Source organism: Bos mutus, chromosome 25 (genome assembly GCF_027580195.1).
Source record: "Bos mutus isolate GX-2022 chromosome 25, NWIPB_WYAK_1.1, whole genome shotgun sequence".
Taxonomy (NCBI): domain Eukaryota; kingdom Metazoa; phylum Chordata; class Mammalia; order Artiodactyla; family Bovidae; genus Bos; species Bos mutus.
In genome coordinates, this window is record NC_091641.1 from 9,222,579 (window position 1) to 9,247,828 (window position 25,250).

At 42.5% G+C, this 25,250-nt stretch overlaps 1 protein-coding gene across 1 annotated transcript in view; it reads left to right on the forward strand.

The window, feature by feature from the left end:
* Positions 1–2,946: 2,946 nt before the first annotated feature.
* Positions 2,947–25,250, forward strand: part of GTF2I (general transcription factor IIi) — an 82,784-nt gene continuing 60,480 nt past the window's right edge. The window contains exons 1-2 of the mRNA XM_070362679.1: positions 2,947–3,332; positions 22,029–22,132. Of these exons, the coding sequence (XP_070218780.1) occupies positions 22,034–22,132 (99 nt within the window). The 5' untranslated portion in view covers positions 2,947–3,332; positions 22,029–22,033. The remainder of the gene's footprint in view (positions 3,333–22,028; positions 22,133–25,250) is intronic.

The window sequence follows — 25,250 nt, forward strand, 5'->3', positions numbered from 1 at the left end:
TACTGTGTTGGAAAACAGCTGGCTGTGCTGAGTTGGTATCTCAAGTGGCATGTAATTCTGATCACCATTAACATAGCACCTGTACCAATGACGGAGAAGGCAATGGCACCCCACTCCAGTACTCTTGCCTGGAAAAATCCCATGGACGGAGGAGCCTGGTAGGCTGCAGTCCATGGGGTCGCTAAGAGTTGGACACGACTGAGCAACTTCACTGTGCCAATGAGGTGAGGGAAAAACTGGTTAACCAACAGCAAGTGCACCACTAACACCCAGGATGAGCCAGGTCTTAAGACTGAACATGTGTGATCTTTACGACTGTAAGTATGAATTTGAGGGTTAAACCTGCTAATAGCAGTACACAGGAAAAAAGGTTGACTTCTATACATTGTTCATTGTCCCCAAAGGGCCAGCTTTCTGTCCAGAGGCAATTCAAAGCCACCTAAAGTTTTAAGACCAGCTTTAGGATTTGACAGTTCAACCTCAGCCTCAAGGAAGCTGGAGTTGTTCATGAAGCAGCAGCAAAATTTCACACCGAACTGTTAACTGCATAAAAAGGGGACTATCTCCCACATAAGTTTTCAATGACAAGGGTGCTGCTGCTGCTGCTGAGTCGCTTCAGTCGTGTCCGACTCTGTGCGACCCCAGAGACGGCAGCCCACCAGGCTCCCCCGTCCCTGGGATTCTCCAGGCAAGAACGCTGGAGTGGGTTGCCATTTCCTTCTCCAAAGCATGAAAGTGAAAAGTGAAGGTGAAGTCAGTCAGTGGTTTTCTACTCTTAGCGACTCCATGGACTGCAGCCTACCAGGCTCCTCCGCCCATGGGATTTTCCAGGCAAGAGTACTGGAGTGGGGTGCCACTGCCTTCTCCGATGACAAGGGTAATCGTGAGTACAAGAACTCTTGTCTTACTCTAACACCCTTCCAGTGCTCCTCCATTACTCCACCACACCCAGTGCATCCTCCCATCACTGTCCTCAATTTCTCAGTATTCCCAGTAATCCTTTCAGGACAAAAAAAAAAGTTGCGTTAGTCCCTCAGTCGTGTTGGACTCCTTGCAATCCCATGAACTGAAGCTCACCAGGCTTTTCTGTCCATGGAATTCTCCAGGCAGGAATACAGGAGTGGGTGAAGTGAAGTGAAGTGAAGTTGCTTAGCCGTGTCCAACTCTTTGCGACCCCATGGACTGTACCCTACCAGGCTTCTCTGTCCATGGGATTTCCCAGGCAAGAATACTGGAGTGGGTTGCCATTTCCTTCTCCAGGGGATCTTCTCGACCCAGGGATTGAACCCAGGTCTCCTGCATTGCAGGCAGACGCTTTAGCCATTCCCTTCTCCAGAGATCTTTCCAACCCAGGGATTAAACCCTGGACCCCCTTGCATTGCAGGCGGATTCTATACCGTCTGAGCCACCAGGTAAGCCCGCAGGGTTCCTATCTCTCCGTAAAACATCCTCAACTGATGCTCACAGCAGCTGAGTTTGCAGCTCCTGTGGTGGTTGCTATTACCAGCTGAATTGTAGGCTTCTCAAGAGTTAATGTTTATCCCTAAGTACGTCAGTTGTACTTGATATTGGGAAGATGGAATTTAAATATTCCAAAATGTTAATGAAGTATGAATGCAAAAAGGAAATTGTTCTTATGAAAAACTAAATGCTGTGCAGAAACTTGACAAAGAAAGAGTCCTAATTGAATTAATCGAGGACAAAATGACAGTAAAAGATTTCAGGGGAAATCGGGAAAATATAGACGTCTTCTGGAATTGGATTGCTTCGCAGGGATCTTTAAATTCTCCATCTATTTTAAAAGAAATCCAACATGGACATTCTTGATGAGGCTTTATGGGTGCGGTCTACGGAAGAATATGGGGAAGGCTAATCTGCGAACCCAAATTCAAAGGAAAGGTCTTGGCCCTACATCAAAAGACTAGCTGCTCGGAAAGTTTTCTTGCGAGCGACAAAGGCTGGAAAAAGCGCCGTGGTCGCCACCTACCGAGGAGGAGGGGGAGGGGGGAGGATGGCTGGCGTGGCCCGAATCTCCGGCAGGGAGAAACATCACATAATCACCCGATTTTGTGTTTTTACATAAACATCTAAAATCTCTGGCCTCGAGTTTTTTAAACTTCTAACTTGGGGTGAACAGTAATATCTCACCATTTTCGAAATTCTCAAGCTAATGAAAGTTGAGATGCAAAAAAAAAAAAAAAAAAAAAAAATACCGGGGGGGTGGGGTTTGGGGAAAATTGCTTAGCGGTTGACAGAACAAAACGGGCTGCAAATCACGTTTTCTGCTCGCCCTCCATGGCTTTTCCGTCTTAAGTTTCCTTCTACATGTCGAGTGAAAAGTGAGCAAAGCCTGGAGGTGGAGGGGTAAATAAAAACAGAATGGTGCCCTTCCCTCGCCCAGTCCGAAGTTGCGGCAAGAGTCTCTCGAGGCAAGCTTTAAAAACTAACAGGAGTTCTTTGTGTCCCGGAGGGTGGTGCAGGGCGGAGGAAGTCCCTTGGCGAAGCAGGGAAGGCGGCAGGCCGGCCTGGGGCTCCCCGGCTTTTGCTGTATTCCAGCCTCTCAACTTGCAGGGAATCTCGGATGCAAGAGTGAGCGCGAGCGATGGGACCGTGGCTGCGGCCGGCTGAAGCCTGGCAAGGGAGCCGACTCGGCCTGGATTTTCATCCCTGCGTCCCCGCTCCCCTCCCCCACTCGGGCAGCCGCGCAGGCCCCAGGTGCAGCCATGTTCCTCGCTCCCACCACCCGCGCCTCCATTGACAGTCCTTGCCCGAGAGGGCCGGGCGCCGAGCTCGCCGCGTCCTCTGGCTCCGGGCTGGTCGGCGCGAGGCTTCCTGGGAGTCGTAGTCCAGCGCCCCCCGCGGTCGCGTTGATGGGGACGAATCAGAGACTACAACTCCCGCTGGGCGGTGCTGCGGGTGCGCACGCGCAGCGCGCCTTCTAGGAACAAAAAAAAAAAAAAAGAGGAGGAGGAGGGTGAGAGAGAGAAGCTCGGAGAGCAGAGAAAAGGGGCCACCGATCGCCCCCCCGCTTCCCCGCACGCGCTCTCTAGCCGTGGCCGCCCGCCTGCAGCGGTTACCCCGGCCTATCCCTCGGTTCCCCTGTGAGAGGATCTAGGCGCTGAGCGAGGCCCTGCCAAGGGCGGCCATGCGGCGGTGACAGGAGCTCGGCCGAGACGCTCGGGCCCCGTCGCCCTCTCACCTCCTGCCCGCTCATCGGTCCGTCTCAACCCCAGGCTGCTCCGCCGCGGCCACAGCTCGCGCGCGCGCGGCCCACATTCTCTTCCCTTCGGCGCCCCCCGGCCCCGGCGCTGCCTGGAGGCGGCTGCACTCGGGTGAGTCCCCGTCGCCTCATCCCTGCTCCCCGCCACCCCGCCCCGGTTGCCATCTCGAGTGGGCTTTTGAGACTCGCCCCCTTCCTCCGCGGGGGGGACTGCACGGACAGCGGGAGGGGGGGCGTGTAGGGACCGTCGGCGGCCGTGTTGGGGGGCCCATCCCGCCCCCCCACCAGCCCCGGGCCGCCGGCGTTGGGGGTGGGGCAGGAGCAGACGCGGTCGCGGGGGACGACAGTTGACGCGCGCGCCTGGGTGCATGGGGGAGGGGCGCGCGCACCGGCGCGGCGTGTGGCGGCGGGGGGGGCGCCTCACGCGTGAGGGCCCCGCGCGCGAGCGATCGAGCGAGCCTGCGGGCTGCGCATGCCCGGCCCGCTGATTGGCCGGCTCGGGAGGTGCGGGTGCGCGCTCGGTGCCAGGCCCCAGCCGTGGGGTCGCGCTCGGACTGGTGTCTCCGGGGCTCGTGCGCCCGGGCAGCAGACGCGCCGGATTGGCCGGCGGGCGGCGGGGGTGGGCGGTGCCGCGCTGCCTGGTAACTGCGGCCGGCGGGCGGGCCGCGGAGCGCCGCCCCTCCCCGCCCCTGCCCGCGCCCAGGTGGAGCCCGGGAGTGGGCTTTGTCCCGGGGCCGGGCCGGCGCGCCTGCCCCAGCGGGGCCTTGCTCTTTGGGGGAAATAAGCACAATGACCGGAAGGAAAACCTCAGCCTGCAAGCTTGGGAAAATAAGCCATCGGGATTCGGCCAGTATCCAGAGGGGATTCAGAGAAGAAGACAAAAAACAAACAAACCCCCAAAACAAACCCCCCTGCCCTCGTTACTCCCGACTTTGTGCTTATCCAAATTTTGCCTTTTAATAAAACGGTTTTTTTTTTTTTTAAAGTGTTCATGGTTTTGCGCTTGTTGGTGTCTGAGAATGTTCAGACGTAGGGTCTAGTTGGAGTGGCGCCCACTCCTCGGAATGCGGGCCTCCGGGCACGCTTCTCAGCTTCTTGCGTTCAACTTTGCTGCAGACAATGGCTTGATGGGCCGCTGTGCGTAAAAGTGGTCTCTGGGTGCTCAGAAAACAAAAGGGGAACTTAGTTTGCAGACGAGCGTGTGCATTAGAGTGCCGGGCGGAGGCCGGGTCTTACCCACGCCTCCAAATCCTACCCCCACCCCCAGCTAAGCCCCGGGATTTGGGGTGACCGATTCTATGTCCTACAGCATATTTTTTCCTGGTCCGTTTTCCAGCCACTGCGATCTGCTACCGTGCACTTTTCGTTTCGCTTGCTTCTTGTGATCTTGGCTCACACCTGTAGGCTGGAATGACTTTTTGTTCCTTTGAGGCGGTGGAACTCTTATTGCTCATATGCAGTCACTTCTTTAAAGCCTTCTCTTATAATGTTGGGTCAGAATTTGTTGCTTCTTCTTACGGTCAGCCCGTTTGCCCCTCTTTATTTCCTCTTGGAGTTTGGTTGGTTCTGCTTTGTGTACACGTGCCTTGGCCTGGTCACTAGGTTTAAACTCCTGGAGAGTTAGGGATTAAACCTTTTCTGTCTTTGTCTTTATCCCCCTTCCAGTTTACAACCGTCAAAGCTCATATTGGTAGCGGCAGTTAGTGCTTGAGTAATGTTTTTATATGTCAGGCATCGCTCTTAGAAACTTAACGTGGTTTTCTTATTTAATATTCATAACACCCCCCTAATTCCACTGTTTAAAAGAGAAGTCTAGAGAAGCTGGGTGATTACCTGTTGGTCACCAAGCCAGTAAACCTTGAACTTTTATGACTCTTAGCCCTTAGGCCATTGGTTCTCAGAATCCAAGCATCCCCTGCGGGGCTTGTTAAAACACAATTGCTGGGCCCCACCCCAGACGTTCTGATGCTGCAAGTCTGGGATGGGCCGGAGAATTTGCATTTCTGTCTAGTTCGCTGTTGATGCTAAGGCTGCTGCTCTGAGGAGGAACTCTGTGAGAACTATTCACTCTAGTATGAAATTAAGTTGTGAGGGGAGTTTATTCTAGGTGCATGCTTTTCCTTACTTTAAAACGAGGTCTTAAAGAATCAAAGTAATTCAGACTGCTTACTATAGATTACTTGGCAAACAGGGAGTTAAGAATTTTTGTTTAACTTGGCAGGCAGAGCAGCTGGAACTCCCCAATTCTTCCCCCCACCCCCAGTTCCATGTACCAATGATTTGACTACTAAGAAAGTGACTAAAAGACTTTGTCATTGAAGCATAGGCTTTGGCTTTCATTGTCTTGGGGCACAAGTCTTTGTGACAATGATTTTAAATTTTAGTATAATGGATTTCTGTTTTGGGAAAGTAATCTTAAGTTAGATAAGGGGAGTGGGATTAGTTTCTAGTAATGTTCTATCATTTTATTTGGATGATCCTTAGATCGATGGTGTGTTCCAAAACATAAAATATAAAAGACAAAGTCTCTGCTCAAGTAAATCAAAACACTGAAAAAGTTCCAAACACTTCACCTTTTTTTGTTATTACTGGTGACCAGCTATTTACCTTGCATTCCACCTAATTAAATTCTATCATGTTTCATTCTTCTTTGAAAATATGAATTTTTCAAATATTGCAGTCTCTTCACAAAACTGCTGTGGTGTAACTAACATGAAATTGTCTTAGTGGCTTAAACAGATGCTCATCAAGTGATTTTTATGTATGTCTAAGGGAAAGCATTTTTTTGAAGAATTGTTGGTGATTTAATTCTCTTTGAGAATAGTATTAATATTTCACCTTTGCTGAAATGTATTAGAAGTAATCTACCTGAAAGATAAGGGCTTCCCAGGTGGCCTGGAGGTAAAGAATTCACCTGCTAATGCTAGAGACAAAAACTTGATTCAGCCCCTAGGTCGGGAAGATCCTCTGGAGAAGGAAATGGCAACCTACTCCAGTATTCTTGCCAGGAAAAGCCCATGGACAGAGGAGCCTGGTGGGCTACAGTCATGGGGTCGCAAAGAGGCAGACAGAGCTGAATATACACGCACACACCTGAAAGATAATTACCAAGAAATTTTTAATAGCAGTTTACTAAAGGTCCTTACATTGGTACCTTTTTTCTTCAAAAGTTGTCTCCATTTATTTGAGAAGCTTATTCATTGTTACTAAAAGAAGGTAGGAAATGTAATTAATCAGTTGTTCATTATAATTGTAGAGTTGGGTTTCCTTGTAATCAGTGAGCTTAAGTGGCAGTATGGCAGTGTGAAGAATGTGAAGTGAAAGTCGTTCAGTTGTGTCGGTCACTTTGTAACCCCATGGACTCTACAGTCCATGGAATTCTCCAGGCCAGAATACTGGAGTGGGTAGCCTTCCCCAACCCAGGGATCGAACCTAGGTCTCCCGCATTGCAGGCGGATTCTTTACCAGCTGAGCCACAGGGGAAACCCCGATATGAAGAACAATGCTCGATTAACCAATGTGTAGCTGAGGTACTTGTGTGGGGGTAGTAAAACTAAGAATTAGCATTTGAGAGAATGTGTGTATATAATACTGGAAAAAATTAGGTGTATAAATCAGAAGTACTGAATGCATCTTAATATTCTTTTTCTGTTCTTTCTTTTTCTTCCTTTAGCATTTTCTTCTTTCTTGGCTTTCCTTTACAGGAATGCTCCCAGATGCAGTTTTCCCATTTTTGTTTTTTCTTTTTTTTCCTCTTTGTTTCTGCAGTCCTCGCCTTCATACTCCATGCCTGTTTCTGTCGCTACTCCTCTGTTTTTTCCCACTTTGACCTAGTGGGAAAGTAAGAAAAAGTTGCATAGGGATTGTCAGAGTTGATGGCAGATTGACTCATGTTCCTTGGTTGTAAATTGAAAAATTATGGAGGACTTTAAAAGAATTCGCTTATTTAAAAAGTGTAACTTCAGAGGCAAAATGAATTTACGGCCGAGTGAGACAGTATGGCTTAGTGGGTACCTATCGACATAGGTTCTGAAATTACTCCCATCTGTGTTACCTTGAACAATTAATTCCCTTTCACATCTTTGTATCCCAGTTTCCCTATGTTCCCTATGTATCAAAAGGATGATGATAATAGAAACTGTTTCTCTTTTAGGGTTGTTCTGAAGATTGAATGAATTAAAATTAAATACTATGTTTAATACTTTATAGAAATTGAATTTCCAAAGGAAATAAAAACTGCATGTGATACCAGTCCTTGTTATACTGATTACAAGGTTAATCTCCATAGACTCTGGAGAATGTAAATTCTGTGAGGGCAAGAATTGTTCTTCAGGGATTTTCCCCCTCTGACAAAGTGTTTTTGTCTTTGTAGGATGGCAAAGGAAATACATCACCCGTTCCCCAGCTTAAAGTACTGTCTGTGATTGTGCATGGGAGTTCGTAGGTGAGAATTGTGGAGTGGGTTGCCATTTCCATCTCCAGGGCCTCTTCCCGACCCAGGGATTGAACCCCGGTCTCCTGCACTGCAGGCAGATCTTTTCTCATCTGCGGCACCAGGGAAACCTGTATGTGGTTGTATTCTGGTCTGATTGTAGGGTCAGAGCGTAGGCAAGTGTTTGGTCCTATTTGGGGCATCTGGTTAAAGTGAGCCCTGGTTAGTAGACAGCTATCTATAATGTGAATTTCCATAATGGAGATTAATGTCTGCCTTGTAATTAGTAAACTTAAAATTGGAAAATAGCCTTTAGAACTGCTTACCCAACACAGAATCCCTCCACCAATTTTCTATAGCTATCATACAAGTTTTCAAAGCAGTACCTTCCCCCCACCCCACCCCTGCCCTGGGCTGTTATATTTGAGACAGAAACTCATAAATGTGTTGAAGGGCAATTGGAATTTCTTTGTTGTTAGTGGGCAATTAAAGAAGGTAAGAAAAGTTTACCTGTCTTAATTGTGGTCAGGTCTCACTCACCTTCGTGTTTTCACTAGAAACTGACAGTTAAATGATACCTGAGAAAACTGCTTATATCTTGTTCATTATTAAGAATTTGATATATTTAGAAAAAGCTCTTAGTATTGACTATAACGTAAATGTGAACAGAGTTTTGTCTCAATTGAATTTTCAGACCAAAATATACTTAAAGAAAATGAGATAGTGGAACTGCACTAAAATTAAAAAGTATTCTTGGCCTCAGTCTTGAAACCACTTAGATTACTTTATTGAAATGATAATTTGACAAAGGGGAGGGTGACAGCATGTAAAATGCCCACTTTATAAGGAAGGAAAGTGCAAAGAGATTGACCCTAGTGCTGGGATTAGTTTGAAAAGTGCCTAAGGGGTTCAGGGAAATTGTTAGCTTCCCACTTTTCTCCTGTTCTTTTTCTTTTTTTCCATTTAAAGCATTTTTAAGCCTTTTAAATTCAGTGCCTTTAATTACAGTCACAGCATTCTATAACCATCACCACTGTTTCTAAAATCTTTCTCATTGCCCCAGATAGAAGGCCTTCTTCCCCGGAGTTCCTGGAAATCTCTTCATTTACTTTTATTCTCTGTGAATTTGCTTCTTGTAGATTGTCATGTAAGTGGAATCATGCAGTCCTGTCCTTTTGGGTCTGGCTGTTTTACTTGGAGTAATATTTTCAGGCTTCATCTGTGTTGTGTGTATCAGAACGTCATTGCTTTTTTAAAGTGGCTGAACAGTGCCGCATTGCGTGATACTCCACATTTTGTTTTCTGTTCATCTGTTGATGGACATTCAGATTGTTTCTACCTTTTGGGCATTACAGTGTTGCAACATGAACATTGCTGTACAAGTATTTTGAGTCTTCCCTGTTTTCAAGCTTTTTGTGTGTATGCTTAGTGGGATTGCTGGATCGTTGCCTTTTCATCGATTTCCTTGGGGCAGAATTTAGATGGATCTGAACAGATCTTTCAATAGCAGAGAAAACTGCTGAGAAATGAGTTTGTCCCTTTGTGAAGAATTTGTGTCGGCTATTTCCACCATGAAAACCTCGTTCTTTCGGATAGTTCCTGATAGTGATTTTTTAAAAAATGGTGGTAAAATAGACATAGGACAAAGCAGTGTTAAGTGCAGTTTGTGCAGTCACCGGGTTGAGCAGCCATCATCAAGTCCAGCTCCAGGACTTTTTCATCTTCCTAAACTGAAGTTGCCCATTAACCCATTCCCTCTTCCTTGCAGCCCCTGCACTCACCGTTTTACTTTCTGTCTCTAGGGATTTGACTGATTTGTTTTACTTGGCTTTGCTGCACAGATCTTAGTTTGCTGTGTGGAATCTTAGTTCCCCACTAGGAATCAAACCCAGGCCCGCCACTGCAGTGGAAGCGCAGAGTCTGGACAAGTCCCCATATCTGTGTATTTTAGGAATAAGTGATTTAATTAAATTTAAAATTAAGTGCTTATTCAGTTTATTGAATGCTTATGTTTAGCACTCTGTCAGGTACTTGACAGATTCTGATAGGAACCTTGTGAGTTAAGTTCACGTATTTATTGTCATTTCCAGACTAGGAGATTTGGGATTAAAGAATCCCACAGCCAGCCATATCTAATATTGGAGCTAGGCCTTTAATTCAGAATTTTGGCCTCATTCCAAAGCTGCCGTTCATAATTGCTTGGCTCTGTTGCCTGCTTTCTGTGGACAATACATTAAAAAGAGAAAAGATGGAGCTTTTACGCCACTTACTTGATTTTCATTTCCTCCTCCAATTCATACAAAGTTAGAAAAAAACAAGTGAGCCAGTTTAACAAGTAAACCAAATGTTTTTTAAACTTGACGTAAAGTAAAAGGAGTACATTCTTTGTATATTGGTAGAGAAAGCTGCTCCTTTTAAAAAACTCTGGACTATCAGTATAAAAGTATACTTTATACATGTGTGAAAAATTTCAAACTAGTGCTAAGAAAAGTTGTGGATTTTCCTGAATAGTTGATAAGGTGTGTGTTTGTTTTGCAAAGACAGTGTTCTGGATACTGTGAAACTCAGTATTGAACTTGTAATCCACTATTGGGAAAGATCCACTTTCCCTGACTTCTTTTAATTATTTTATCATTCTTTCCTTCACCTGTTTTTTTTTTTTTTTTCTAGTTTTTATTATTTTACTTATTTGACTCCATCATGAGGCCTGTAGGATCTTAGTTCCCTGAGCAGGGATCAAACTCAGACCTGCTTGGAGCCTTTAACAACTGGACCACCTGGGAAGTCCCCTGGCTTTTCTGTTTTTAAATATTTATGTATTCATTTGGCTGCAAAGGGTCTTAGTTGCAGTGTGTGGGCTTAGTTGCTCCAGTATGTGGGATCTTAGTTCTCTGACCAGGGCTTGAACCCATGTCCCCTGCGTAGAAAGGTGGGTTCTTAACCACTGGACCATCTGAGAAGTCCCCTCTGGCTTTTTAAAAAAGAAAAAAATTTGACTATTTTTGTTAGCTGTCTCAACAGTTTTTTGGAAATAGGGTGGAGAGGGTATAATGTTTTAAGTATGAAAGTAAACACTTGGAGATCATTTCAAATCCTAACCTTTGCAATGTATTTTGTTTTGTCTTGAGAGATTGCTTGATGTTTACTGATAAAATTACAAACTTTATTTCCGCAGAAATTAATAATTTACACTAGTGGTAAAGAACCTGCCTGCCGATGAAGGAGACAAGAGATTTGAGTTCCATCTGTGGGTCGGGAAGATCCCCTGGAGGAGGAAATGGCAACCCACTCCAGTATTCTTACCTGGAAAATCCCATGGATAGAGGAGCCTGGCAGGCTACAGTCCATAGGGTCGCAGAGTCGGACACAACCAAAGCAACTTAACACATCTTAAAATGTAAGCGTAGCCTACTATAAAAACTTAAAAGCCTTGACTTAAAAATCAGCCTTGGTCCATCTTGAATTAACCAGTGTGTCATGAGTGCTGACTGCAGAACTGGATGGAGGACCTTGTCTCAAACCCAAACACAGTACCGTTGAAACTGAAAGACCCTGATACACCATTTGATTGATACATAGTCTGTAGAAGTTTCTTCTGACAGTCTTTAGATAAAGTTGTGTGTGTGTTTATACTTTTGACATGAAATTCTAATCGCTCCTTCCTTAAAATGCAAGAAGCCAAAAAAAAAAAAAAATCCAATTTTATTTAGCTGATGGGGACAAATTCTAATCAGTAATCACAGTGTAACATCCTTCACTTTCCCAGTTTTAATACTCCACTTGTGACTGCAAAAGCAAAAAAGTTAGAACCCCTTTGAAGTCAGGCAAAAGTAGGAGGAATTTTAATTAGTGGCTGTGTTTTAATTAATATACATGAAATATTTTAAAAATTATTTTGAAACACTTTAAACAAAATAATTATAAGAAGAGCAAACAAACAAAAATTTCCCACATACCCTTCATCCTGCAAGCCCATTCATGTTTTGGCAAACACCACTCATTGTATGTAGCAAAGGGCCTAGTCCAGCAGCACACTGAGCTCTCTGTCCAGGGATTGAACTGTGGCCTCGGCAGTAAAAGCTCAGAGTCCTAACCACTGAACCACTAGGGAATCCCCAGTATCACACTTTGCATCCAGTTGTCCCATCTCTATAATATACTTCACTGTAGAGCGGTTCCTCTGTCTTTGATGTTCATGCCCTTGACCTTTTTGAAGGTTACAGAGCAGTCATTTCATAAAATGACTCTCAGCTCTGCTTTGTCCAGTGCCTTTTGGACAGGAACATCACAGTGTTCTTGTGTTTTGTTGGCTGGGCATGATGTTATTTGTCCCGTGACTGGAGTTACTTTGAACACTTGGTTAAGATGGTGGATGATGTATGCTATATTTTCCTTTGCCTAGTAAGTGTTTTGTGAGGCAGTACTTAGGGATAATGAAAATATCTCTTGTCTTTTTAGCATTGTGGAATGCTGGGAATTTTAAAAATTTAGGCTGAGAATTTTAAACTTTTTTAGGGATGACATTTAGTGCTTGAACCTAAAAACCTCATGTAGAGGAGTTAACCTAAGTCCTTGAAAACAATGAAATTTAAATATTGTGGGTAGTGGAATTTGAAAAATGTTAAAAATTGGGTTACAGTGTATAGTGTAGTTTAAAAGAACTTGGGAATTAAGAACAGATATGGATGAGAGTCTAGTAATATAATAATTCTGTGATTGTGGGCAATTTATTTTCGAAGTATCAACTAGTCTTATGTTAGAAAAGGTCTGCTTTGTAAAATGTGTCTGGCAGCTGTCACAATAAACATGTCAAGATACTAAGTTACCTTCTTGAGATCTTTCAGAAGTTAAACTAATGGAGTCAATGAATAACTATAAATACATTTTCTTTAGAAACTGCTCCGTGGACATAATTAGAACAAATGGTTCGTGCATGCTCAGTCACGTCCGACTCTTGGTGACCCCATGGACTGTAGCCCGCCAAGCTCCTCTGTCCATGGGGTTTCTCAGGCAAGAATATTTGGAGTGGGTTGCCATTTCCTCCTCCAGGGATCTTCTGGACCCAGGGATCGAACCTGCGTCTCCTGCATTGCCAGGTTGATTCTTTACTGCTGAGCCACCTGGGAAGACCAGAACAAATGGTACTATGCTGAAAAAAATTTAAGATATTTATAAAATCTTTGTTCACAACCCAAAGTGATTTCACTAAATGTATACTGACGTTTTAGGGATGAGTAAGTTTTCTCTCCTAAAAAAAACTTTAGCTTTTAGGATATTGTAGCTAGAACACAGAGCTATTAAATACAAGTTTCAGAGGTAGAAATTTTTAGGCAGCCTAATAGATTGCCAATATGTAATATTACATGATAACCTATACTAATTTTAATGGAACTGAATCTTATTTAGGATAAAATCAGCTGATTCAGCTATTAGGTCCTTGCCTTTTATTTTAGGCACCATCTTAAGACAAAATAGTATCTTAGATGATGAATTTTAGCCTTTTCTTAGTTCTCTTCATTAAAAAAAATACTTTTATAAAATCAGCATTTTATAAAAGTTTGAAATTCCATTTTACTGTTCTTAGAATTAAGTGATACTGAAAGTTATTTTATACTTCTCGCTGAAGATGAGTGTAGTTAAGATTGTAATGATGCCTTCAGTCACAATTTTGTTGAAATTTGGCTTTTGTGGCTCTTAGTAAAATTAAATGAATTGGTAAATTAGAGTTTTAGCTAACCTTATAAACAAAAAAAACCCTGAAACTAGATCTCAAATAATGGAGACAACTAAAAAGATGTGTGTCTGTGTGTTAGTCACTCAGTTGTGTCTGACACTTTGTGACCCTGTGGATTGTAGCCCGCCAGGCTTCTCTGTCCATGGAATTCTCCAGGCAAGAATACTGGAGTGGGTTGCTGTGCCTCCTCCAGGGGATCTTCCCAAGCTAGGGGTCGAACGCACTGCAGGCAGATTCTGAGCCACCAGGGAAGCCCAAGAATACTGGAGTGGGTAGCTTATCCCTTCTCCAGGGGAATCTTCCTGACCCAGGAACAAACTGGGGTGTCTGCATTGCAGGCAGATTCTTTACCAGCTGAAGCTACCAAACAACAACCAGAAAAAACCACGGAAGAGATAGCTCATCTTAAATACTGGTCCAGTGGAAGCAACCACAGCACAGGAAAGCCATGCTGCATTTTGTTGGAGTGCAGGTCGAAAAATTAAGTTTCAGTGGAAGATTTTCCTGATTAATTAAAGTATTCCCCCCCTCTTTGTTTTTAAACTCTTAAGCCTGTTTAATTGCAGACTTGAATACCATATTATCTGTCCTAAATACTGTCTGTAGCCTTCCATGGCCAATATCCTAGGGGTAAGTATGTTAATTGATTTTTAATGTTTTCTCAGTTTTAATTGATCCAGGTATCTGCGGTTTAGTAATTATGGCTCTAGAAATAAAACACTGAGTTGGGAAACTTATTGATTTTTGTAGTCATAAAGTTCATTTCATCATACTTAACTAAATGTACAGTGTGGCTCTTAGTTGCTTATGATAAGTAAAAATAATAGAGAATTTAAACTGACTATAGAAAACTGAAAATGAAATTTTTGAGAAGAAAATATTGAACCTGGTGCCTGGCTGAGTTCAAATCCATTTCTTCCTAGTTGACCATGGATCTTGGTTTTTGGATTTTACTAAAATAAAGCATTGCTTAAACGACTCATGGCTGTTTGTCACTGTTAATGGTGATGTGTGCCTGACAGTGCCTGTCAGCAGAGTTTTGTGACGTAAAGTTACGCGTTCATCTAGACAATCGGTCTGCAAATCATTCGTATTTATTTCTTTGAACAATATTCTTTGTTTTTTCAGAAAGTGCTGTTGTATGTTCACATGTACCCTTCAGTGTCCCTCTGCTGCTGCTGCTAAGTCACCTCAGTCGTGTCCGACTCTTAGCGACCCCAGGGACTGCAGCCTACCAGGCTCCTCCTCCGTGGGATTTTCCAAGCAAGAGTACTGGAGTGGGGTGCCATCGCCTTCTTCTCTAGTATTTGCCTTTTGGACAAAAAGGATATTACACTTTTGCTTCAATTTGCTTCTAAGTGCCAGTTAATTTGCTGCCTTAGGAAGATTGCCTAGTAGTACAGTTCTAATCACCTTTTAACCTGCCTTTCTTGGGTTATTTTTATGCATAAAAGTTAGAATTTGGAGATACAATTCTGGTCCCTGGTTATAAAATTAGCTGTCTCTATGACTTTATCCAGACAGCTAATCTTGTTGGGTTGGGTTTCTCATTTCTAATATAATGGAACAAAGAGGTTGCACTAAAATATCTTGAATTTTCTTCTTGATCTAAGATTGTAAGCTTTAAGATTGAAATGGAAAAATGCTTGTTGAAAATAACTATAACATCACAAAAAAGAAATAAGACATAAATGTAATAAAAAAAAAAACAAGATCAGAGTTATGACCCCTCTCCCCCCACTGATTTAACAATCTGACCTGAACCTTAATTTGAAGCAGTTATTGCTTAATTTGAAATTTTAGTAATATTTAGAAATCAACACAATCAGAAATCTTAGAGTCTCGATTTTTTCATTAGAGTGATGATGGCCTATGTCAAAATGTTATAGAGCTCTGTTTGACTCACTATAAAATCTCTTTATTATTCTGCTGCTCAGCATTAATGGCACAGATCAATAAATTAAAATTGGAAGTGTGGTCCAATGAAAACTTTTCATGGGGGAAGTGGCCCAGTGGCCTTCGCTGGTGGCCCAGTGGTTAAGACCCCATGCTTCCATTGCAAGGGCTGTGGCTTCCATCCCTGCCTGGTTGGGGAACTGAGATACTGCAGGCTGTGCGGAGCAAGTGGCCATAAATAAATAAGTAGCAGGCACACTGGTTACAGCAAAAACAAACCATAAAAAACCCAAGCACTTACATGGAATTAATTATTGGCTTATTTTCAGGTAGAAGAGATCAGTGCAGTAAGGACACAGACAAACCTAATCCCTGAAAGAGATCCAACAAGAAACCCAAGAAGACTTTACAGAATGGCTGGAGTCCGTTTTCAGAAACATAAAAGAAGGCGTTGCTTCTTTTCAACAATAGCTGACAGGTTAAAAGATAAAAAGACGAAACAGCAACAGGCCAGTTAAGTTCAGTTTTGAAACTCATAAAGGAGAATTAAAATCAGATCAGGGAAACAAAAGATGAAGTTAAAAACATTTGTAGTTGAAGAAGTAAAGAAACTGAAAAAACGGGAAAGGAGGTGGAACGGACCCTGGTAGCCATGATTTTTGTGTCTGTGAGCACTTTTATCAACCCCTTTCTTGATGACAGTGTCCTGCTTTGCCTTTAAATAACTGCTTCCCTTCCCTTCCTGTTCCACGCAGTTCTGGCTGGACTGCCAATCACAGTGTATCCCAGGTAATCTTGTTCTTACTAGCCACTTAAGTGGGCTTGGGATGCAAATCCCCAGACCTTCTGTGCAGAGGGTAGCAAGAAGGTACAGGGATCACAGAATAGGTGTATGGTCAAACTTATATACGCATGGCTGTCATCTTCGTCTTAGGAAAAAACCCATCTTAAGGAGAAGTAAGGTCTGCGGGGAGCGAATAGAAGTCTAGTGATGTCCCTTGTGTTCCTTGACTGGCTTTGTATGGAGTCAGTGTCACCTTTAGGCTGAATAAAACAAGAAAATTTCCTTTGTTTACTTGTGGTGCTTTGAATTGGGTAACCTTGCAGTTTAATAATAGTTCTGGCTAATTCATAAATTGTTCTTGAAGATAAAAACTATTGTAAATTAGATGTGGTTCCCAGAGTTGGTGGGACTACTAAGAATGCTCTAGAATTATAAACCAAAACTTTTGTAAAACTACCAAAAAGTTGGTAGGAATTTTGAAGAGCTGTTATGAGAAAGCTAATATTAACGGGAAGATGGGGGACTTCCCTGGGGGACCCAGTGGTTAGGATGCCTCACTTCCACTTCAGGCGGCAAGGGTGTGATCCCTGGTCAGGAAACTTAAGGTCCCATAGCTGCACAGTGGCCCCCAAAAATTCTTTTTTAAGGGAACTAATAGTAGAAGTTGAAATCTCTTTTGCTCTGAGGGCATCTGCCAGTGTCACCATATGTACTTGAGTTTTGAGAACCTTGTGGGATGAAGAGGCTGAAACCAAAGCACAGAATCTGCAGAAAATTCAGGGGTCAGAGTCACCATTCCCCTCAATAACTGGCGACCCCTGATTGAATAAGACTGATTAAGACATAAGGCAGCTTGTATCCCTGTTTGTGGTCTGGGTTAACATATAGGGGATCCAAGGAAGGTGAATTCTTGGCTTATGGTGATCTCCCAGGCAGGAACTGTTCCCAGACACCAGGTCTCATGTTTAAAACAAGGTTTTGATGTAAAACGACCAGCATACAGTAGAAGACAGGTGTACATGGGAACAAGAACCATACATTGGAAGGTAGAACTGTGAGAAACATCAGAAATACAACTGCAAAGACTTGAGATTTTGAATTATCCTAGACTATGAAACAACTCCCACTACTATGTTTAAAGAAATATGTCAAGCTTGAAAATCTTTGGGGTGAAGAAAATTTTAAATGTGACATAGCAGCAAATAGAAAGTATATAAATGAAAATTACAAGCAAAAAACCTGGTGGGTAGTTTTAACAGAATAAGTACAAGTGAAGACAAAGATGAGTGAAATGGAAGATAAGTCAGAAGACCAGAGTCAGTTCAGGGAGGATAAATGAGAAACATACAGAAGAGAGTAAGAGATTTAAGGATTAAGATTCATTTAATCTGAGCTTCAGTGTGGGACAGGAGATAGAAAATGGGACAGAACCAGTACCTGAGGAAATAATGTGTGTGTGTGTGTTAGTCATTCAATTATATCCGACTCCAACCCCATGAACTGTAGTCTGCCAGGCTCCTCTGTCCATGGGATTCTCCAGGCAAGAATCCTGGAGTGGGTTGCCATTTCCTTCTCCAGGAGATCTTCCCAACCCTGGGATTGAACCTGGGTTTCCTGTATTGCAGGAGATCTTTACCATCTGAGCCACCAGGGAAGCCCCGAGGAAATAATAGCAGAGAATTTGCCACAATCAAAGGATGACAGTCCTTAGTCCAGATGCCCAGTGAATGATAAACGTACTGAATAAAAGGAAATCTGAACTCTGCACACTGCTCACATTCTGAATTGTTTGAGTGCATTTTTTCTTTCTTTGTGTTTAAAAAGATTAAAAGCCATCCACCATTTTTGTATTTACTCTTACAGGAGGACACAGTCGTTTTGGTCATTTCCCTTTTTGTTCCAGAGAACTCACTGTCCCATTTTAGTTACTTGAAATTTTTTTGTTTCATAGTCTCTTTATTTGGGAGACTTCTGAGTTTTGATATGACAGATCATATCCTGGGGATTTTTTGTTGTTGCTCATTTCTAGACACACAGACACAGACACACAAGAGAGACATGCAAACACAGCCTCCCTGTTTAACACACACACACGCACACACCCCTGTTTAAACCAGAAAGAGAGTGCCTATTTCCTTTTTGTGAGGTGCTCTACCCTTCAACGTTCTTTTTTTCCTAGGCTCCCTGGATACTCCCGATTTGCTCTTACTCTTCCTTTCTCCCAGGGTGGTTGTGAATATTTAAAAGATGACTAATAAAACATGATAGCTATATTTAATAAATGTTTATTTCTTTTTTGTCTATCTTGCTCTTATTTTAAACTGACTATGTAGGGTGAGAGGTGAAAAGACCCTTCCTGGGAGGTGAGTGAGTGGGTGTCTTTGATCAGAGAGGAGGCGGCGGAGGGCAGCCCACCGGGGTCTCGGAGCTGCTTGGTGGTCTGGGGCGCCCCAGCCTGGCTTTCCTGCTCCTGGCTCTGGGAGGGCCCGCCCATCAGGCCTCGTGCTCTGGAAGCTCGTGTCACCACCCGGCCTGGTGTATCCTCGCGCGGTCGCAGTGAATGCGGCGGTGCGATGACAGTTTCTTTCTCGCAAAGGGCGGAGGAGCGGACGCAGTTCCACGATCCGTGTTGACCAAGGGCTCTCAGGGAAGTGACCCAGATGCAGCCATTTCTAGAGAGCAGAAAGCCCCAGACAGAATCGGCCTTCCCCATGGAGCCCAACTGGACTCCGCTGCCTCCAGGGTTCTTCCCATCAAAGAGTACTGAGATGGTCCCGAGAAGTTCTGTTAATGAAGCGGGAGCTCTTGTCTCCTGTGACTTCCCCACAGGCTGTTAGAATGGCGATCCTCCCAGTTCTTAACACACTTTGAATGTGATGGATATCATAGCATATCTGTGGCAATTGAAGGTGAGAGGTGGAAGCAGCAATAGGCAGGAAATTGTTCTAATGTTATATTCTGGCTCTGAGGGTGACTATATGACCTTGAGAAATTATTGCAACATGAGAACACATCTTTTTTCTCTTGCTAGAGAATTAAAGGAAAAGTGAGATTATTCAGAAATGCTATGAACTTTCAGAAATGATAGTATTAATATATTCTAAATGAAAGTTATTATAGAAAAACAGTATGCCTTGTCCATTTTGATTTAAGTAAATTTAAATATAACTTTGGGCTTCCCAGGTGGCACAGTGGTAAAGAATCCACCTGCCAATACAGGAGGCACGAGAGACTCGTGTTTGATCCCTGGGTCAGGAAGATCCTCTGGAGAAGGAAATGGCAACCAACTCCAGTATTCTTGCCTGGAAACTTCCACAGAAAGAGGAGCTGGGTGGGCTACAGTCCATGGGGTCACAGAGTCAGACACAACTTAGCAACTGAATAACAACAATAGTTAAGAAATACCCAGGTGTCTTTAGTAAATTAATTTATATATATGTATTAGGGATTTCTTTGGAAGGAATGATGCTAAAGCTGAAACTCCAGTACTTTGGCCACCTCATGCGAGGAGTTGACTCATTGGAAAAGACTCTGATGCTGGGAGGGATTGGGGGCAGGAGGAGAAGGGGACGACAGAGGATGAGATGGCTGGATGGCATCACTGACTCGATGGACATGAGTCTGAGTGAACTCCGGGAGTTGGTGATGGACAGGGAGGCCTGGCGTGCTGTGATTCATGGGGTCGCAAAGAGTCGGACACGACTGAGTGACTGATCTGATCTGATCTGATTTGTTTTATAGAATTACTGTTGGTCCTTAATTTTTCAGTTATCCTCTCATGTTAATTTCATTTCATTATTTGGTCTCTTGCTAAAACCTAGAATTAACTGAATTGAAAAGGGATAGTTTTTTAATAGGCATCTAATTTGCATGCTATTTATAGGAAAACAATTCTTTTAGTATTAGAATTTTTTTGTTTATTTTTATGTACTTATTTTAAAAATTTATTTATTTTAATTAGAGGCTAATTACTTTACAGTATTGTATTGGTTTTGCCATACATCAACATGAATTTGCCATGGGTGTACATGTGTTCCCAATCCTGAACCCCCCCTCCCACCTCCCTCCCCATACCATCCCTCTGGGTCATCCCAGTGCACCAAGCATCCTGAATCCTGCATCAAATCTGGACTGGCGATTACTATTAGAATTTTTAAAAATTTGCTTTAGATTTTGGCTTCTTAGAATGTCTTTATATGATGTATGTTTGCCTTTTAAAATTTTTATTATATATATTAATATTAAAATTTACCATTTTAATGGTTTAAAATTCCCCTGGCATTAGTTACATTCTCAGTGTTGTGGGACCACCATTACTATCTATCTCCAGAACTTTTTCGTTGTCCCAAACTTAAACTCTGTATGTATTGAATAATAACTTCTCAGTGCTCCCTTTTTCTAGTCCCTGGGAACTAGCATTCTACTTCCTGTCTCTTAGTCTGGTAGGTAATCTCTTTTGAGTGGATCACACATTTGTCCTTTTGTGTCTGGATTATTTCACTTAGAATAATAATATTTTTAAGGTTCATCTCGATTACAGCATGTATCAGAACTTCATACCTTTTTAAGGCTGAATTACATTCCATTATATGGATGTATGATATTTTGTTCATTCATCTGATGGTGGACCTTGGGGTTCCACCTTTTGGCTCTTGTGAATAATGCTGCTGTGAACATGAGTGTGCAAATACCTGTTCACATCCCTGCTTTCAGTTCTCTTGAGTATATACCCAGAAGTGGAATTGCTGCATCATGGTAATTCCGGGTAATTTTTTAGAGGAATACCAAACTGTTTTCCACAATGGATGCACCATTTTACACTCCTGATAGCACAGGGGTTCCTGTTTTTCCACATCCTTGCTAACACTTCCTATTGAATGGTTTATGTGTTGGGTTTTTATAGTGCTTGAAATTCAGCTGAGCCTCTCTGCTGATACTAAAGTTTTCTAGAGAGAAAGTGTTACAAAGGAATCGTAGACGTTATTTGTCCTGCAGCCTGTTTCCTTCTTAGTGAAAAGTGAAAATGAAGTCGCATCCGACTCTTTGCGACCCCTTGGACTGTAGCCCACCAGGCTCCTCTGCCCATGGGATTCTCCAGGCAAGAATACTGGAGTGTGTTGCCATTTCCTTCTCCAGGGGATCTTCCCGACCCAGGGATCGAACCCAGGTCTCCCGCATTGCAGGCAGACGCTTTAACCTCTGAGCCACCAGAGAAGCCCAAAAGAAAGAAATCCCGTGCCCCACCCTGTCTGCTTCATCCACTTTTCTGTAATCAGGGCCCTCAGGAGAAAGGGAGGTGATGTGTGTGTTGAACTGTGATAAACTGCCTGGATTGTGAAGTGCACTACCTCTTTCTGTCACTGGGAAACTAGTTCTGGGTGACATCTAAATTTATTTTGGAAGGTGATGCTGACCTAATTTTATGGAAATAAAACTAGATGAAAAATTAGGGGATAGGTTCTGTATCTTATAGGATAATAGGAGTTTGGGGCAAATAGAATACTTTTTTTTAAAAATAAATTTTATTATAGTTTTTGGCTGCATTTTGTGGCATGCAGAATCTTAATTCCCCAAGAAGGGGTGAAACCCACACCCCCTGCATTGGAAGATGGGGTCTTAGCTGCTAGACCACCAGGCAAGTCCTTAGAATACTTGGTTTTTGAGTCTCCTACTTTTTCTCTATTGCAAGAAAACTGTGGCTCAGATGGTAAAGCATCTGCATACAATGCGAGAGACCCAGGTTCAATCCCGGGATCAGGAAGATCCTCTGGATCTTGCCTGGAAAATCCCATGGATGGAGGAGCCTGGTAGGCTACAGTCCATGGGGTCCCAAAGAGTCGGACACGACTTCTCGTTCTCGTTTGTTCTTAGGCAACTCATGGAGGACCCCTCCAGCTCTAAACATATGTTGAGCAGGACACTGAGTTTCTAGCACTCACTCCTTAATGCTTCTCTTTCCCAGGGATCATGGCCCAAGTAGCAGTGTCTACCCTGCCTGTCGAAGACGAGGAGTCCTCAGAGAGCAGGATGGTGGTGACGTTCCTCATGTCTGCTCTTGAGTCCATGGTGAGATGGCTCTGCACTTGTGTAAAGTTTCCAGTTGGGTAACATTGGGCTTGTGAAAATTCGATTGATTGGTTTTTGGAAAACATACACTTTGTCTTTTTTTTTTTTAGTATATACAGATTTTTTGCTTGAATAATAGTTAATGGGATTTAAGCTTTTCAAATCAAATATTACTGCATACCATGTTTCACAATGTTGTTAACTTACCTGAATGTGCAATTTTTTACATTTAATTTCAATTTTCTACCTCCTAATATCTTAGGCAATCCCTTGTTTTGCAAGCCTTAACTTTGAATTTGAGTGTGATATTTGAAGTTAGTCTGAGTGAGTTTGTATATTGTAGTGTGTTGCTGGTGTCTTACTGTATTGGTGTAAAGAACATTACCACAATTTGGGGCCTTAAGAGCATATTCACTATTTTACATCTATTCTTTATTATATTGTGCTTTGCATTCACAATTTTCTGAATTCGGTGGCCTTTACCAAATATGTAGTGTAACTTTATTAAAAAAAAAACTTATTTACACATAATTGCAAAATAATTATTTTGTTGCATTCCTATATTACTATCATAGTACTATAGTTTGCTTATCATGTTTTTATGAATATGTATGAGTTCATAGATTTAAAAACTATTAGACTTAGGTATTTTCTGACACAGTGAAATTATATATTCTAAGCAGGAGGAGGTAGTGTATTTACTGTCTTTAAATATTATATATATATAATATTTTATATATATATATTATATATATATATATATAATTTATATTATATATATAGCAGAATACTAGTGGAATCTCCTATTTTTCCATTAGGCATTTTCCCCCTTCTTTCTACTACATAAGAATTAAAAAAATTATCTCCTTCAAGAAAGCAATTTTAGAGTGATTAGTGACCATCTATACTATTTCTCTCTGAATGTCACTTATTTCTCGCTTTTGGTCTTAAAATCAGTCAACATTTGTGGCTGTCATGTTAAATAATTTAGAGATTAAATCTACTCTGTTGATATTAAGTCATTTTCTTTAATACTAATCTTTACGTAGGATGACATAATGTTGCGTAGGACCCAGTCTCTTCCTCAGGCTGTCTTCACAGTTTCCTCACCTTTGGCAGTGTTTATTTCCTCCTCACCAGCAGGAGTGAAAGTCTCTCCTGTTCCCAGTTGTGTACTGTGAAGTATGGTAGGTTATAGGTTGGCTTCATCCCTCTTCCTTTGGCCTATAGGTTTCTTTGATCTAAATCCTTAGACAGTACGTGAATCTTGCTTTGCTGTTTCATAAACGCTGCGTTTGGTGACAGGGTTGTCCAACTAAGAATGGATAGTGAAGCAAGAATGCACCCTCATTTATCACAAGGTACGTAAATAATAGTTCCTTACAGGTGAGCAGCCAGGGTCCATCTCACAGAAATGTAATATAATACAACCTCAGTACAGCAGTGTTCGTCATGCTGAGAAGATTGTTGGCTCACCTCAAGGTCACAGTTTCTCTGCTGTGGCTTTATCACAGCTCAGAAGCTTTCTGATCATGAAAGTAGGTATAAAATGATTTATTCCAGATACCATTTTAAAGCGATATTATGCAAGTAGTTCCCATTTAAGAAATTAGAGGGTGGTAATGGTACAAATCAAAAACAGCCAGAGGAAGCTTTAGTTTTCAACAAGTGATACTGAGAACATAGGCTATTTGGGGGAAGAAAGTCTTTATCGTGTGTTAAGTTAAATTCTAGATGAGTAAAAATTTAAAAATAGTCATGTTAAGATGAAAAAACCAGGAGAAAATGTATGTAAATATGTATTTAGTTCCATAAGCTTTTCTATGCCTAGTATTAGTGAGGCACCCTTATGCATCAATAGAGAAACACTAACATAGCATGAAAGGTAAGCTGATTCACAGAAAACTGTCTCAAGGTCCATATTCTTCAATACCCTTTGATTTGTATGCTAATCATTGGATTAGTGGGGGTTTTTTGTTTTGTGTTTGTTTTTTTTGCCAGGCCTTGTGGCTTGTGGGATAAGTCCCCAGCCAGGAATTGAACCTGAGCCCTAGCAGTGAGAGTACCGCATCCTAACCACTGGCATGCCAGGGAGTTCCCTGGATTATTGATTATACTAAAGTATAATAATGGTTTATACTTTTAAAAATGGTTCTGGGAAAGTTGCACAGTAATGTTTGCTAGGATACTGAGAGTTAGCCCTTCTAGAAGTACAGATGGGAGTGTCAACTGATGACCCTTCTTAGAAAGCAATTTTCAGTAGGTTTTGAGGACCTTAAAAGTTTTTACTTTGAGAATTTTTGGACTGTGGTTTCATGTCTCTGACTGTCTTTTAAGAAAGTCAGTCAATGGGACGACCCAGAGGGATGGTATGGGGAGGGAGGAGGGAGGAGGGTTCAGGATGGGGAGCACATGTATACCTGTGATGGATTCATTTTGATATTTGGCAAAACTAATACAATTATGTAAAGTTTAAAAATAAAATAAAATTAAAAAAAAAAAAAGAAAGTCAGTCAAGATACACATAACTATTTTGTTCCCAGATGATTTTTTCAGTGTTGTGTTTCAGAATGATAATTGGAGTCAGCAGCATTTTCTATAAAGGTTGCACTAAATGAATTATTGTTTATCCACGAAATGGAAGGCTGTATACTCTTTTGTGAAGATTTTAAAGAATATTTCGTCTCTTAGGAATGTACTCAGTAGAAGTGTACCTTTCTGAATGGGTTTCCAGTGGAGATACTTGTGGAGGGGGGCATTTGTGATGGAAACTGTAGTGTGGCTCCTGGGCCCCTCTCCCCTGCAGGACTGCTGGCTTCTCTGTGTCAGAGCCTCCCTTGCCCAGGGTCTCCCCTTCCCTTGGGGGAGGCCGGACCCAGCTCCCGAGTGCCTGCCGCGCCTCTGCAGCAGCTGTCCGTTCTTGCTCTGCAGAACCCTGCTGCCCCTCACCTCACAAGGTGGTTGTCACTGGGAGTGCTTGCCAGCAAGCCTGTGTGCACATCTGAGTCTATCTCTTGGGTTTTTGACCTATAACACGTTACAAAGGATTTCTGCCCTTTTTTCATAAAAATTCTGTGAATCCTTAAAAATCAAGGTTGTAAACAATTTAGAAATAGCG